General features: G+C 36.5%; 1 protein-coding gene across 2 annotated transcripts in view; it reads right to left on the reverse strand.

The window, feature by feature from the left end:
• plcb3 (phospholipase C, beta 3 (phosphatidylinositol-specific)) overlaps positions 1–17,528 on the reverse strand; it is a 53,366-nt gene that overhangs the window by 23,217 nt on the left and 12,621 nt on the right. For both annotated transcript variants that reach the window (XM_058781415.1, XM_058781414.1), the window contains exon 2: positions 13,543–13,626. In XM_058781415.1, the coding sequence (XP_058637398.1) occupies positions 13,543–13,626 (84 nt within the window). The remainder of the gene's footprint in view (positions 1–13,542; positions 13,627–17,528) is intronic.

A 17,528-nucleotide genomic window follows, 5' to 3' on the forward strand; every position in this document is an offset into this window, starting at 1 on the left:
AAACATTTTTAAATAAAATAGAAATACATTCAAGTAAAAGAAAACAAAAAAAACACAAAAAACACAAGTAAATAAACAAGTAATCTGAGATTGCTACCTCCAAGTGCTTTGCTTACCAAAACAAAAATCTAAAAAGTTAATTAAACACCATGACAAACGATGAATAAAACTGATCCAGAGACACACAAAGCTATATATTTACCACAGTTCTGTAAAGTAATGTAACACTGATGGTATCAACAGGTTGCATTTGACTAACCGCTACAGGCTCAGACTTGTGAAATATCTTCCTGAAAAAATTAGGCAAGCGTTTCTGCACAAGGGTGTATGCAAGTGCGCGGCTGTTCCTAGCATACATACATTCCCCTCATTCCTGGCGAACAAGGACTGTTGACCTACAGTTTAATATTTAGCCCACAATGTCACTGTAGTGGTATTATGTCATTTATAAAGTTCAGAACGAGAAACACAGTATACACACTAAATAGACACAAGCAGTTCTTGTACTGGTGACAGTGACTTCACATCATTTCTCTGTTTATTATTCAGTATTCTCACAGGTACAGAGTATTATGGCTTTTACCATACACTGCCATACTTGACTTGTTAACTTACATCGCCATGACAAAAGGAGACAGAATATCAGTTTATATGAACAACCCCCAGAAAAAGAAAAAAAAAAGCCAAATGGACACCGTTTACAAAACATGTCTGTGTACAAAACAGTACTTTCAAAATTCTTGGAACACTCGATTCCAATTGGTCATTCATGGAATTCTGCAATTAAATATTTCTGAATAATCACGGTTGCCCTGGGTTGCCAGATAACTCAAAAAAAAAAAAAAAAACATTAACAAATAATCAATTAAATCGCAATCAAACTGCAGTTGGGTTATATATTGATGCTTAGGCTTTGTTTAAATAAACAATCTGGCCAATAAAGCAATTTGAAATAGAATTGAATACTGGTTTTATTGGAGATGCACATCTAAGTTGTAGAATAAGATGTGATATCCAGATTAAAGTGGTGCTTCAACAGAAAGAGGTGCAATTTCACTAACTTTCCAAAGAACCAACCAGAGTTAGGATGGTAATGTCACCAGCAGCTGGAAAAAAAAAAAAAAGAGCTTGGAGAGAGAAAGAGCAAGAAAAAAAAATATAGCGCAAGTGGGAATCTCCAGGGTACAGTCATTCAATCTATTACAATGCAAAGCAGTACAACACAATAGTGAGCCACCACACCCTGACCCCAATTTACTGTCTTCACTTGCTGCTGTGCCAGTGAGATAAAGAGTGATTTTTCATGTTAAAAGGTGATCTATATACGGAGAGAGTGCAGAGGTCATATGCATGACAGATGTAACTTCCCCTCTACTGCCTCTCTCACTATATCAGCCACAAAGCCCCAGGGGCTGTTCCCTGCCCTGCACCCCGTGAGTGACCGGCCTTTCTTGTTGCTTCTTGTGGGGTCAGACCTTAATTATGGGAACAATTAATCTCCAAATACATAGTCTTCAACATGAAATAGAGCTTCCACTGCTGATAAATGAATGTGCTCATGAGACAATTCAGGTTAAAGGGAAACTACCATGTGTGTCACTGTGAACATATCTTGCTGTAACTTCCTTGTGTAGCCCTGGCAACAGTCACTTCCCGTCATGTCTGGCATTGGGGCGCGTATGCGGGTGTTGAGAGCAAGTGAGTGTGCGTGTGACAACTCTAATGATGATAAAATCCCATGGCATGGAGTAGCTTTATTGAAATTTAACACCCATGAGAACAGCACACCTTACCATAGAGACTCACTTTTAATTCTTCCCTCCCCCTCTTCTCCTCTGTTTGTTTCACTCAAGGTTACTGATATTTGGACTGATCCCAAGTGGCATGAGAATAAAAAAATTAAAAAACAAAACAAACAATGGGTCTCAATCACTAGTGATTGCGTGGATTATTTCTTACTTGTACGCACAGAAGAACTTGCCACGGAAAACTCAGCCTAATTCACAATACATGCATATGCACTTGAATTTGTTCTAAAGCTTGGTCTAATGTTCTTGTGCATTCTAAATGAGTGACCGCATGCCTGAAGCTAGTCATTTGCAAAACACACACCCAAACCATCTTTATATAAAAAAAATTCCACACAACCTTTCCTTTACTGTCTTTCGTCACTCTCTAAAGACGTACTCTTGCCTGAGAGACAGAGACGGAGTAAGATCCTTGAGCAAAGCCCATGTATTGTCCTAAAAACCGGTTTAAACATAATAAACACCTTTTATGAATCTGCACTGTCGTACAGAGAAACCTCACAGCTTAAGCTATAACTTACTCTTTTACTATAATGAAATATTTTTAAGATGAAATTTTGTACACAATTCCATCTTAACACGATTATAAGGTCTCCAAGGGCATGCGATTTTCGTGTATGCCGTTTCAGTTATTCCTACTTTTTTCATAAATTAAAAATAATAAAATAATAATAAAAGTGAAATTTTTCACTGGTGAACAAATATTTGTTTGTGAAAACCTTTGTAATTGTTTGTCAAGTGTGTTCAGCTTTGTTCATTTAAATGCTTCACTGTAACTGAATGATGCAGCAAGACAATGATTTGAAATATAGAAGCAATTCCAAATCTCAATGTCTGACAAGAAACTAAATTAAGGTTCTACAGTGGCCTAGTTCAAGTCCTGACCTGAATCCTACAGAGGTGATGTGGCAGGACCGGTTCAAGACTCAAACAGTTTCTGTGTGAGGAAGAACAAGTCAAGATTCCTCGGCAGTGATTTCCAAGACTCATATTAAATTACATGTAGTGTTTAGTTACAGTGATTGCTGCTGAGTGCTGTCAAACCAGATATTTACTTACTTAGGCATTTACTTTTTCACTGGGTTGATATGAAACCATGTTAGTGGTTTTCACAGGGGACCAAAAAAAAAAAAAATTGGCTAAAAACGGCAATTTCAATCTGATAGGCTGATTACGCAACTTCTGGGAGTCATCAGTCCACCTGGAAATGAAGCATAATAAAATGCCCAGGATGAGAAAACGAGCACTTGTGAAGAAGAACAAATCACCAGATTTGCCAGAGTTAGTCAATATCCATGAGCAGATCTATATATAAGAGGTGCAATAAAATTTCAGCAACAGCAGTGATATTTAATTAGCAAGGATGCTAGGGCTAGGTTGTCAATATTCATTTCTCCTTTTGAATTGATCTTCGTTTTGATGAGCCAATATCGATTCTTAAATCCCAACAGCAATCTTGTAGTCTGTGCCGTTTTCAGTTGATGCATGAATAAACCTTAACATTTTATGTAGCATGCCTTCCATCTAATAATCACAATAAGCTTTGTGCTTTGCTACTTTAAATATAAAACAGTCTCAACTTCAAATTCTGTCAATTTCCTTACAAATGCTGTTTTAGTGCTCTTTAATGTGTTAACTGATCACTATATCCCCTTCAGTTCAAGCGGCAGCATGGTATGTCAGTGCAACCGTTCATCTCTTCCTCTTTAGTTAGAGCACAAAATGAACATGAATCAGAAGGTATGAGGAAAGAAAATGTACAACTTACTTAAATCATGTGTCCCATGCAATCACTTTTACAGAATTTGTCAGAAAGACGTCAGTAATACAGCTTAACAAAAGTCATTTTATATCGACCTCAAATGTCCATAGCCCATTAATTAGAAAGAAAAAAAAAATTAGAGATGAAACCATGCTATACATTAATGTCTTTTAATTTTATTTTAGGCCCTATATATTTATATAAATATAACTTTTTTCATGAATATATTTTACAACCATACAAAGAGCAATGTCTAACATTTTACCAGATTTAGTCCAACACTTATTCACTTGTATTTGTTCCCCACTAAACGTTTTTTTTTTTTTTTTATTAAAATTTATATTTTATAAAATTGTGCACTCACGATTTTTCTAGATTAACTTTTGCTACTGAATTATCCACTAACCTAGTTTATAATAGTATTTTTGTCATAGATTATGATTATATTTTTTTTACATTTGTTATTTTTTCTTTGTAAGAAAGTTGTCTATATTTAGTAAATTGTGTGCAACACAAAAGAGTGATGGTCAGTTCAACACACACTGAGGTATAGAAATTCTACACTGATTAAACAAAAAATGTGCTGGTATCGGATCGATATCGGCCGATACTCAGGATTTTTGGTATCGGATCGGGATCGGTTCTGAAAATGTGGTATCGAGCCTCCCCTAATGGAGAGACACACAGAAAGGTGAAACAGACAAATAAAACACAGAAACACAAAAGGTCACCAATCTGAGGAAAGGAGAGATCATGTATTTCTCCATTCTAGTAACCCTGTCTCCATCACTCACCCTTACTGCCCCACATCAACACAGGACAGGCTTTGTTAACCTGCCTGTCTGTCGCTCAGCTCTACCCTTCCACCCCCTCTCTCTGTCTCTTGTCTTTCCGTTTCTTTTCTCTTTTTCTTTCTTCGGTGCAGATAATGAAATTGGTCTGGGTCAAGAGTTTGTGATTCTTGTCATTCCTTTGCCACATAAGGATGAAAATCCTCTTTCAGTTGAGCAGTACAGTAAGTGTTTTATATATAAAACAGAGAGAACAATGACAGAAACACCTGACTGCTGAGTATTAATGATGGCTTGTACAGGCTTGCATTTTAGGCACGAGTCCAGAGCCATCTATAACAGGAAAATTAGATGTCATGAATAAAAGCCCACTTGTGGAGGAAGAAAGAAGGATAAGGATATGGATGAAAAGGAAACTATTATATAATCAACTCAGAAAACACATTTCCTGTCTGCGTGTGTAAATGTGTGGATTCCTTTCATTTTACAGTAGCTTCAAACAGTATTTGTAAAACACCCTCATTGCAATTTTTAACAATTTTGTGTTTTGGAGGATTTGTACAAATTCGTACAATCTCATTTTTATGTTTTTATACAATCTGTTTATGCGTCACTGACGGTTAGGTTTAGGGGTGAGGCTATGCTTACTTTTTTCTAAAAATCGGACGCTTCCATATGAATCACATCATACAAATTCATATAAAATTATCACAAACACTTGAGTGCTTACCTTAATGCCCACGCAATCTCATGAGAAAAGTTGAGCTACACATGAATGTATAAATGTTAAATTAAAAGATATACTGTTGAATGTTTTGGCAAATAGCATTTGGACATTTATACATTACATTAATATAAAATATAAATGACTTTGCACTTTTATTAGTGTTAGTGAATTACTCATTTAGGAAAACTGTGCGCACTTGAGAGGAACTGGCTCCAATGAACTGCAGTGCAGTCACACAAGGATTTTGAGCGTGTGAAATTACTTCAGGGTGTAAAATCTTGTGACTTTTTTGCTGGTTCAGACTGGCTGAAGGGTACAGTTTGTCTGGTCAGAACAAGGATGTCTCACTCTGGTTATAATCCAAAATCATCTTTGTTGAATGTGCATAAATATCTGAGAGTTTAAAGGCAGATTTTTGCTCCTAAGAGAAAATTGACAGACAGTTACTCTTTATGGTCAGAACATGTCAAACACTTCCCGTTTTTGAATTCTTCAAACTTTTCCAGTCATTTTTCCTTAAAATAAATGGCGTTTGAACTTTGAGCCGAGCGGATAAATGGTCAGTGTGGCGCGGTTCCAATGAGTAGCGCTGTTTCGTAACGTTCTTTTGGCGTATAAACACTATACTGAACATTTATCGAACTCTTGTTATCGTTTTATTGAGGAAAATTATATCACGATAATTAACTGTTATCGTTTTATCGCCCAGCCCTATTTGTGGGTAGTGTGATGCATGCATACACACATTCTATTAAACTCCTCTGATCTGGATTAATATAATATTCTTTTAATAATAATAAATTTTAATTTTAATTAATAAATAACTATTTACAACATGTAACCTGACTCCCTTTTCCATTATCATTCGCCTGCTCTCTTTGACACTTCATGAACTCCGGTGGAATATTTGGTGTAGTACATTTTGCACTGAGCGACAGGGGTGACGTATTAAAGGGGGACACTTTCTACACAGGGATTGTAACGAATATTGGCAACAGGATATGATGTCACACTCCAGGGCTTCTGTTGTTGCCATATAAAATATCCATAAGTCCAAATGTTAATATCATCATCATCTGTAACACTTCAAACCTGCAGCTTTCAAGTTTTTATTCTTTGTATTGAGTCAAAAGGTCAATCTGTGACATTTAGATCCTCTGTTTGTCAAAGTGATAGGTCAGAGTTCAGCTTGAACTTTGGCTGAACGAACGACAAAACTTCCAAAAGGGCTGTTTGTATTTTGACTCTCCCATGTTCACATGTGTGTGACTGGAAGTGAACAACAACAAAACCTCTCAAAACATTAATAATTAAATATGTCATCTACCCTGACAAAAGGTATCCTAGGAATTAATTTTCTGTTCAAATTGACTAATAAATTTAGTCAGAAAAGTTTCAACATCAAGTTTTTGCCGATACCAAATGGCATATTGTGTCATCATGACAATGATAGTCTGTAATCTTTACATGTGGTTTCAATGGACATTCGTCATTTTCTCACCCTCATGCTGTTCCAACTTGTATGACTTTCTTACTTCTGTAGAACACTATTTTAAAAAATGTCGGTAACCAAACTGGAGTTTTGTAGACTACTGCATTGACGTCCATTGCACTGGGGAAAGAAGCACTGACTTTTCAAAGTCATACAGGTTTGAAATCACATGAGGGCATGATGACAATGTCCATTTTTGTTTTTCACCATCCCTTTAAGTGTCTTAGTACATTCTATGAATGTTCTGTTAGATGAATAATCTCTTTAGGCAATATTAACCATTTAAAATAACTAGCAGCAGTGACCAATGTCATTCTTCCTTATGAATGAACTATGAACAGAACATCAACAACGAACTAGCCAACAGACTGAGAGCCACTAGATTAATACACCACGGAACACAGAGATTAGAGTTAGATCAGGCCTGACATGGCCAGACAGCTCTGAGGAGCTCGCTCTCACTGATATCTCTCCTCCATTATCTCTCCTACGCACTCTTTTTCTGTGCGGTTATGTGGTTTGGTTTCATTAATGGGCTTTATTTTTCCTGAGGTATTTTGAAAATGTGCTCTTATCTTTACTCAGTCTACAGGGTATGTTTTAATGTTGTCTCGAGGCAATTAGAAACCACAACTTTTTAAAAGGATGGCTATTTCTTTCTGTCAGACTATTTGGTGTTCATTGTCCCAACTCATGAAAAGAAAAAAAGAAAGAAGGAAGAAAAAAGAAAAGAGAGAGAGAGAGAGAGAGAGTGAAAAAACAGGTAAGGTGGTTGACTGGTCTCCCAGTCTGGACACACTGGTTAGACAGCTCTGTTTAACTGGGTTTAGAGAGGTTTTGCACACAGTGTGAAAAGGCTTACAGCAGGGTTCCTCAAATCTTTCCCTGGAGGGCCAATCTGCTGCAGAGTTTAGCTCCAACCCTGATCAAACTTACCTACCTGTGAATTTCTAATGATCTTGAAGACTCCGATTAGCATGCTCAGGTGTGTTAGAGCTAAACTCTGCAGCAGTAGGCCAGATTTGAGGATGCCTGGTATACAGCATGGTAAAAATTCTTTGGAAATTTTCTAATAACTTTTCCATTTTAATATATTTTCAAATGTACTTTATTTCTGTGATGGCAAAACTCAATTTTCAACAGCCATTCCATCAGTCTTCAGACTCACATGATTCTTCAAAAATCATTCTAATAAGCTGATTTGGTGCTCAAGAAACATTTATCATAATCATCAGTGTCAATCAGTGCAGCTTAATATTTTTGTGGAAATTATGATTTATTTTGTGTTTCAGGATACTTTAATGAAGAGAAAGTCCAAAAGAACATTTATTTGAAGCAGAAACCTTTTGTAACATTAAAAATGTCTTTACTGTCACTTTTAATACTTCCTTATTTAATAAAATAAAATATAAAAGGTGGTCAGTATGATATTTTACATGTAAAACACTAAATCACATGATAATTTGATGTTAGATAATTAAATACTTTAAAAAATCTTAAATATCTATTTTTTGATTAATATCCCTATTTTCAATTTTCAAGATTTCCCTTTTCACCGATTTCCAGATATTGAATCCCACATTTTTAATGTGGACCATGGGATCCCACTGTACATAAATCTATCGTCACTCTAGGCCATTTGTTAACCACTAAAGGCGAAAGCGAGAAAGCAAGTAAAAGGAAGAGAGCAGAAATGAGTAAGAGAGGGAGAGAGAACGTCGGAGAGATTTTTTTTTTTGGAGGGCATGCTATTGGTGGAGGGCACAGGGCAAGTTATGCTCCAAAACTACCCTAACAGTCTGAACGATTTCCTGTATGTTTTCCCACGCTTGCAGAAAGTGAGAGGGGGAGAGATAGAAACGAAGAGAAGTGAAGAGAACAAGAGGAAGGGAGATACTACGGAGAGTGATATAGAGAGGAGAGAGGAAGTGTCATGTCTCCGTTTACAATTAACGGATGCACTGACGCCTTTCTGTTTCTCACTGATGACAACCAGCTGTCCCTGACAGAGAATGACAGCCCTGAAGAAACAAAAAGTGAAAGGCAGAGAGCAAGGGGAGAAGAGAAAGATGTATGAGGAGTGGAAACAGACACATGGCGAGAGCAAGACCAGTCAGAATGAGCCTGTGGGCTAAAGTGAACCAGAGAAGAGAGGCTAATGCAGCCTCAATCCCATCATTAGCCATTAGCTTCAGCACAGATGGGCTCCTCATCCTGCTTTATCACAAACAAATTCTGCTAATTGAAGAATAGCGAAAGCAAGAGTGCCGTTACCCTCCAATCACAAACTGTCATTAGGGACAGCAATAGCAATCTACACAATCCCACATCCTTTAGAGAACCACAAATTTACTAAAACTGACCAGATGCATGTCTGATGGAGCTTTCCAATGCTAATGCTAATCTATTATTGATTCCTCATAATGGCAGTGGTTTACACGCATTATGTAAAGCTTCCTTCTATTGGAAAAAAACATTAGTTCAACATGTCATTGCTTCGCTAAAGCTAACCATGTTTATATGATACAATCACCTCAATTTGTCCTTAATTCAGTTAGTTTTCTAATTTTGCTAGACGCTGTGCTCTTAAAACCATAAATTGGATGGTTAAAACTTCAGCTGGTCAGACAGTCAAAAACGATTTCTTTAAGCACCCAATGAAAACTAGAAGACATTTTGTCAGTTCATTATTGATTTTTTTTTTTTAAATAGCTATACACTGGATTGAAGCACAGACTGATCTCTGTTGTCTTACTGCCAGCTCATTTTGTTTACACGTGCAGTTATAATCGAGGTGCAGTGTGTTTTTGCGCAGTTATATGTTAGCAGGCTGAAAGTTCATGTCATTAACTAATCATTAAAGTGTTGGACTACACATGACCAAAGTCTAATTCAAGGGAAGTCTGTTCACTTTGCGCTCATATTTTCAATACCTCCAGACATCTACTTTGGGCATCCAAAAGCACTGAAATCTCCAAAGCTTAATGAATTTGTGTATACTTTATGGTGACAAAAGAGTAAAAGAACAATGCAAGAAGTCCCTGCACAACATCACATTTGATTTAATTCTGTATCTAATTCTATTGTGGCACCTTTATTATCATAGTGGTTATAAGTGCATTTTAAGGTAGGAAGCAGATTTTGGTCATTCAAGTAGCTTGGTATATTTACATTGTATCACTTGAAGAAATAGAGTTATATATTGTAAAATATACAAGCACCAGTATGCAATCTCGTAATACCTGAAGCACTGTCATTGTCAGAATTTCTGACAACCACAGTATTAATTTTTTACTTTAAATGTACATATCTGTATACAGATTGTTATTACATTTAATATATTTTACAAACAATAATAATTTAATATATAGTACATTTAATATATAATATAATATACTGTATTTAATAGATTATATAGATAATATATCATTACATAAATATTGTGGCTTCTCATTTGTAAATCGCTTTGGATAAAAGTGTCTGCTAAATGAATAAATGTAAATGTTAATGCAAATGTTTATTCTAACATTGCCCTTTACAATAGTAAAATTCTCTAGTAAAATTTGACAATTGTTTGCACCGATTCCCGCAGGTTAGTATAGATTATGCGTCATCTTTCCTTTTTTACAGAACGCATAACTTACAAGCACAACACACAACAATGCGTTTGGTTAATGAGGAAGAACAGTAAATCACTTTTACGCACACGCACAGTTTTTTTTCCTCTTTCTCCTTCCTGTGGCACGACCTTGCTTGTGAGCGAAAGTAAAGTGACTTTATTAATTTGGTGTTTGCCATATTCTCACCTATGCAACTTAATGTGACGAGCATGTGCATGTGCCAGGGAAATACAAGGAAAACAAGAAACAATTGTGAAAAGTCCTAGAAGACAACTGAATCCTGCTATTCATGTCATTGCCTGTAGAGCTCAAGGCTATGTGGAATCTAGTATCCACTAACCAGGTACTAGATTTGCCTTGAAAATAGGCCACACATGGCGAAACGCCCACAAATGTGGTACACAGAATAACAGAGCATTGTGATGGACACACATGCAAACCTGCCCTGTCAATTCAGCGGGCAGCACAGGGACATTGTGGCTCAGCCACACACAAACAACACAACAACAGAAAAAAAAACCCTCAGGAACACAGTGCAAGGGTGTGTTTTCTTTCTCACAAAACCTGTTCTGCCACAACATTGTGTGAATGTGCCTCTGCAAAAACAAGTTTAATTTATTTTTTGTTCCTGGTGAAATCAAGCTTGACTGCGCATGTGCTGGTGAGCCTGTGAGAACGTGCACGCGCTTTACAACTTCATCCAACTTGCCAAAAAAAGAGAGAGAGAGAGAGAGAAAAAGGAAACTGAGAATGACATAAACTGGATTCATGGAAGTGAGGCTGACTTTTAACAACCTTTCAATACTTAGAAGGAAAAGAAATGGAGTGTGTTTGATAATGGCATCATTAAATATAATAATAGCGACATTAAATATAAATGTGCCTGAATCTGCAAGTAAGTTACTGAAGAGACGAGATGAGGTGGCCTCTTTACTATTAACTGGAGAGGACAGGCTCCCAAGAGCCAATATTCCCTACGCCAAACAAGGTTACTGCCTTTCCTCCGGCGAAGATTGGCCTAGTGTCCTAATACCATAATCGCAACACATTCAGCGCAACACCAATGCAACATCCATATCGATTCAGATATGCAGCAGAAAAAATGACTCTCAGCTTCTTGCTTCGATGTTTAGGAAGTAAACGCATTAGCACCTTCGGCGCATGAAGGAATCTCCAAATAAAATACTCAGCTAGCAAAATAAACAAAACTTTGGCAACTGACATGAATCTGCTGCCGAGTTAATGCGAGTTTCACACACACTGTGCTGTGTCTCCGCAGACTGCAGAAAGTCCCTTCTCTGAATTTACTGGAACCAGCTTGAGCTGTGTCCCCATACCACACATGCCACACTGATCAGTACAAGAACAAGAGAAAAGAGGGAAAACAACATATCTAATAACTAAAGCGAGAGGATGGGAGGATGCCTTGATTGAATTTCACTGGCTAAAATTTAATTTGATTCATGAGCACTCACATGATAAGCCAGTAGCCCACATGGCAGGAGGAGAGAGAGGGGGAGACATACAGAAACAAAGAGATGACGCAGACAGGACTGATAATAGATAGGGCAGAATTGGCAGGACAGGTAAATTAAGTTACCATTAAAGATAGAAAGCCATTAAAAAGGTCAATGCTTCAATGGTTATTCCATTGTATACATATACTAAATTCCACCTCTTGTATATTGATGCTAGGATTCACACGTTTAATGCTGAGAAAGTGGTATTTAACTTAAACAGATATTATTGTAAGTGGGGTGGAATGAATTGTTACATTAAAAAGCATTACCCTCCACTATTTAAATTGTAAAGACAAGCAAGTTTAGATACAAGTTGCAAATTCAGTTCATGAAAACCTTCCATCTGAATATCGCAAAACAATTTATAAATAAAGCAGCAATTCAATCTCAGGTTTTCAAGACACATTAGTGAACAAAACGGTTTCTAAAGTTTTTACATTGTACTCACTACAGCGAAGTGAACAACCTATCACTTATGTAGTATGCCCTCTTTAGGCTTTCATTCATCTTCAAAACACAAATAAACATTTTTATTAAAACCAAAGAGATTTCTGTCCCTCCATTTAAAGTAACCCATGCAACCAAAAATTGGCACTTAAAAAAAAGTTCATAAAAACATCCATATGAATTGAGTGGTCTAATCTAAGTTTTCTGAAGTGGCACAATTTCTTTACATGATGAATAGACATTAAACGATAAATATGGTAAACAGAAGCTTTACGTGCAAAAACCAATAGACCTTAGTCTGAGTAGCACCATATTTAGGCTACGTTTACACTAGTGCGTTTTTGTTTTAAAACACATAACTTTTGCTATGGTTACGCCTGTCGTTTACACTACCCCGGCATTTTAGACCCTCGAAAACGGAGACTTTTGAAAACGCTGCAGACCCGGTTTTAGATCGAAAACTCCGGGGTTGCGTTTCAGTGTAAACGGACCAAAATGGAGACTTTTGAAAACGATGTAGTGGCTGCCCACATTCGCTCTGCGTATCCTTGACGACAGTGTAAACAATGCTAATTGTTGTACCTGCATGAATGGTCATGTGACATGCCTTTTCGGTTGTGTAGTGTGGACGGAGACTGTAGATAAGGATCGTTTCCATTTTAAAATGCTGTTTTAAAACAAAAACACACTAATGTAAACAGGGCCTTAATTTCTGACATGAGGCTGTGAGAAACAGAAGTACAGTGTGTTCAATAGATTGTACTGTTGTTTAACAACATATAGATTGTACAGCTGATGAAATGTCTTTCTGAAAAAGACTTTCAGTAGACAAAAACGGTTTTTGTTTTTGCAAGTTATTACGATGTGTATGAAAATGACTGTCTATGAGGTTGCTTGGTTGTACATACTTTTAATGGATGGACAACAATGAATACATTAAAAATTTCTTTATTCACTTCCAAAGATGAACAGAATTTGAGTGAAACAAGGGTGGGTAAACTGATGAAAGAATTTAGATTTTTGCTTGAACGAGCCCATTTAATTGAGACGACACTAATTTACCTTGAAGCAAATGTAGGCGTTTTAACGATGTTCATTTGGAATTAGGCTGACGCATAATATAATTTAGGCAGAAAAAATGAAAACATTTTAATCACTTGAAACATCTCTGGGTATCTTGTGTCCCCGTTAGTTATAAGCAAACTGGAAAAAGTATTTTGCCATATTTTATGATAATTTCTGCAAAATTCGGTCAAGAAAACAAAAACACACAGTACTTGGATAAACTTGCATTAGAAAAGACTAAAGGATTTTCTGATAATAGTTTAGAACTAGTATTGGCTGGTACAATAATTAAAGAAAGAATATAACTGACCATGTTGTTCCCTCCAGACCAGCTGAGGAAGAATCCATCTGGGTCCACTTTAAGGGTGACAAGGCTGGGTGTACTGTTGGCCTCCTGAACACACAGAAGTGAAAAAAGCAATTAGGGAGGATTCAGTACATTCATACAGTTTTACTAACAACATCAGTACTTCTACAGAGACCAGCAGAAAGCCATTCACTTAATGATATGAACAGCATTAGCAACTGACGTGAATGCTAATGAAGACTAATCACTGAGAAACAATGACACGGTTTAGAACATTTATTACATAGAAATAATTGTTGCTAATTCAAAGGCAACTTAATTAAACTGATACTACGGTAACTAAATCACAGTGGCAGCCATGCCAATGCTACACATCAATAATGAAAATACAGCTAGATAATCAGAAGAATGGCAGAGACATAACATTGGCATAAGGATTTGAAAGTCAGTTAGATAAATGGTAAGTGCCCAGAATGGGTGGATGGTCCTAGGGGACAGTGTGATTTAGAAATTAATGTAATAACTGAAACCAAAACCTCAAAAGCCACAGAGAGAGACATTAGAGGAGTTTAATGGAGTTTAAGTCATGGAAGCTGATGGCTGTGACTGGAACGGCATATTAGCAACATATAGGCTACACTTGTACTTATGTATACTACGCAAAATGCACTACCATTCAAAAGGCTCAGTATTCTTTTATTCAGTAAAATACTTTTATTCAGCAAGGATGAGTGAAAATGATCAAAATGAAACTGACCTTTTCTACAATTTCAACAAAACTATTTCTGTCAATTAAATGTTGTTCTTTTGAACTTATCACAGTTTCCACAAAAATATCAAGCAGCATCTCATTATGTTTGATAATGAGTAATGCTTCTTTTATATCTTACAAATCTCAAACTTTTGAAGCATTACCTGTAACATCTTTAATTATATATTGATTGGACTGCCAAAAGTTAGAGTATTATTGCATAAATCCAGATTTAAAACTATTAAAATAAGATAATACATACTGTTTTACGTGTTATTTTAATAAGCAGTATATACTGTGCAGTACACAGTGTGCTAACATTTCATACCAGTCATAACCATCTGTTTCAGGTGACATGAAAACATTTTTGACTCTCATCTTTGTCCCCAGAATACTTAATCTGATGTGTTTGGACAATCAGTTAAGAGCTAATCTCATCTGTATGCGTTAGAGGTGACATTCAGATGCTGAGCTGTCTTGTGGAATGTTTGCATGAGATTAAATTAATCAGGGAGCACAGATTTCCTTTACAACTTCTCTGAAAAACTCCACCCAGTGCTGGGAGATATGAACACACACACACACACACACACACACACACAGTCTCTAAACACAATCGCAAACAATTTGCATGCTGACTGCTTTTAATGTTTGCATAAACAAATATATTACTGTTGTGATCCTGCTAAATAAGCTTTATTAAAAGCACTGTTTCTTCTCTGTGTGCACGGACCCCTCAAAGACATCAGGTGATTATAATATAAAAGACAAGGCTAGAGAAAAGAAAAAAAAGGACAAACAGCGTATGAGAAAGACAGAGAGAGTAGCGGACCATGGTCAGGGTAAACAACATATTTCATCTGACATGAATTAAAACAAGGCTATGAAGGATGAAGTTCAGTGCGTTCAACAGGTCGTACGATCTTAAAGGGAGAGTTCACCCAAAAATGAAAATTCTGTCTTTAATTACTTACTCTCATGTTGATCTAAACTCCTAAGATTTTTGTTCATCTTTGGAACACAGATAAAGATATTTGTAATGAAACCTGAGTGGTTTCTGTACCTCCACTGTCAGCCTACGCAACTACCACTTTCAAGGCCTAGAAAGGTAGTAAAAACATCACGGAAGTAGTCCCATGTGCCTCCTGGTCCAAACCTAATTTTTGTTAGGTGACAGAAATGCTTTTCCATACAATGAAAGTCAACGGTCACCAAAAGTGTTTGGTTACCAACATTCTTCAAAATATCTTCTTTTATGTTCCAGAAAGAAAAAAAACAAAACCATACAGGTTTGGAATGACATTAAAGTAAGTAAATGATGACAGAATTTTCATTTTGTTGTGAACTAACCTTTAAGGTCCTAGGTTACTACACTCCACAAACAGGAGTATTTGATGCACTAGTTATATTTTGGAAAGACAAAACAGGGTAAACAACATTACGAGTCTATCAAATGAAATATGGTGTTGGCCCTAACTAATGACCAGAGAGAAGGATTCAAGCTTTCTATTCAGTGAAATTTTATTTCATGAACCATTTAAGGCAGAGTCTGTCTGTCGGTGTGTACAATATAAATAAAGGTGACTCATGTGGAGGGGAGTGAAGTGACCCTCTCATTAGTGTGTGTATACAGGCTTATGAAAACCTGTCAAATTTCTCTGACTCCCAAGGTCAAACACTAATGATCTGACACATACAGACATTACCCAAACATGCATACATATACACATATACAGTCATGGCCAAAAATATTGGCACCCTTGGTAAATATGATTGGATAATAATTGGATAAGAATTTAAAATGGGGGGGGGGAAATATCATTATGAAATAGATGTTTTTCTCAAATACAAGTTGGACACAATTATTGGCACCCCTAGAAATTCTTGAGAGTAAAATATCTCTGAAGTATATTCCCATTCATATTCACAATTTTGAGCACTCCAGGGTGATTATGAACATGAAATTATCCAGCCAGAAATATAAATAGGAGGGAAAACAAAGCCCAAATTCCCTTAATCATCCATCACAATGAGAAAAACCAAAGAATATATTTCTGATGTGCAGCAAAAGATAATTGAGCTTCACAAAATAGTGAAGTGGCTTTAAAAAACGAGCTAGAGCTGTGAAAATTCCCATTTCCACCATCAGGGTAATAATTAAAGAATTTCCAATCAACATAAGATGTTACAAAACTGCCTGGAAGAGGATGTGTGTCTATATCGTCCAAATGCACGGTGAGAAGGAGAGTTTGAGTGGCTAAAGACTCTCCAAGGACCACAGCTGGAGAAATGCAGAAAATAGTTGCGTCTCGGGGTCAGAAAACCTTTAAAAAAAAATTTTTCAAACAGCACCTATATCACCACATGTTGTTTGGGAGGGTTTCAATAAAAATTCTCTTAGCTCATCCAAAAACAAACTCCAGCATATTCAGTTATCACGACTGGAACTTCAAATGGGACTGGCTTCTATGGTTAGATGAAACTAAAAAAATGAGATTTTTAGCAGCAAACACTCAAGATGGGTTTGGTGAACACAGGGATAAAAAGTACCCCATGTGTACAATCAAATATACTGCTGTTGGGCCTATTTCTTCTGGAGGTCCTGGACATCTTGTTTAGACACATGCCATCATGGATTCTATCAAATACCAACAGATAAAAAAAATAAATAAGTGACTGACTCTGTTAGAAATCTTATAATGGGCCATGTTTGGATCTTCCAGCCGTACAATAATACAAACACAAACCTCTAAAACAACACAAAAATGGGTCACTGAGCACAAAACCAAGCTTCTGCTGGCCATTCCAGTCCTCTGACCTGAACCCTATAGAAAATGAGTGGGGTGAACTGAATAGAAGCACCACCAACATAGAGCTGGGAATCTAAAGGGTCTGGAGTGATTCTGGATGAAGCAATGGTCTCTGATCTCTTGTCAGGTGTTTTCTAACCTCAGCAGGCATTATAGGAGAAAATTTAGAGCTGTTAAACTGGCAAATGGAGGTTTCAAAAAGTATTGAATAAAAGGGTGCTGTTAATTGTGGCCAATATGTATTAGAGAAAAACATTTATTTCATAATGATATTTCCCCCCATTTTAAATTCTTATTATCCAATGAAAGGATAGATTTTTGAGATTTTTTTTAAATAAAAGATCAAAAGGATTAACGATGCAGATTAATTTTCACAGCCTTCTTTGATCATATTTACCAAGGGTGCCGATATTTTTGGCCATGACTGT

The sequence above is a fragment of the Onychostoma macrolepis genome, chromosome 07 (assembly GCF_012432095.1).
Source record: "Onychostoma macrolepis isolate SWU-2019 chromosome 07, ASM1243209v1, whole genome shotgun sequence".
In the NCBI taxonomy this organism is placed as follows: Eukaryota; Metazoa; Chordata; class Actinopteri; order Cypriniformes; family Cyprinidae; genus Onychostoma; species Onychostoma macrolepis.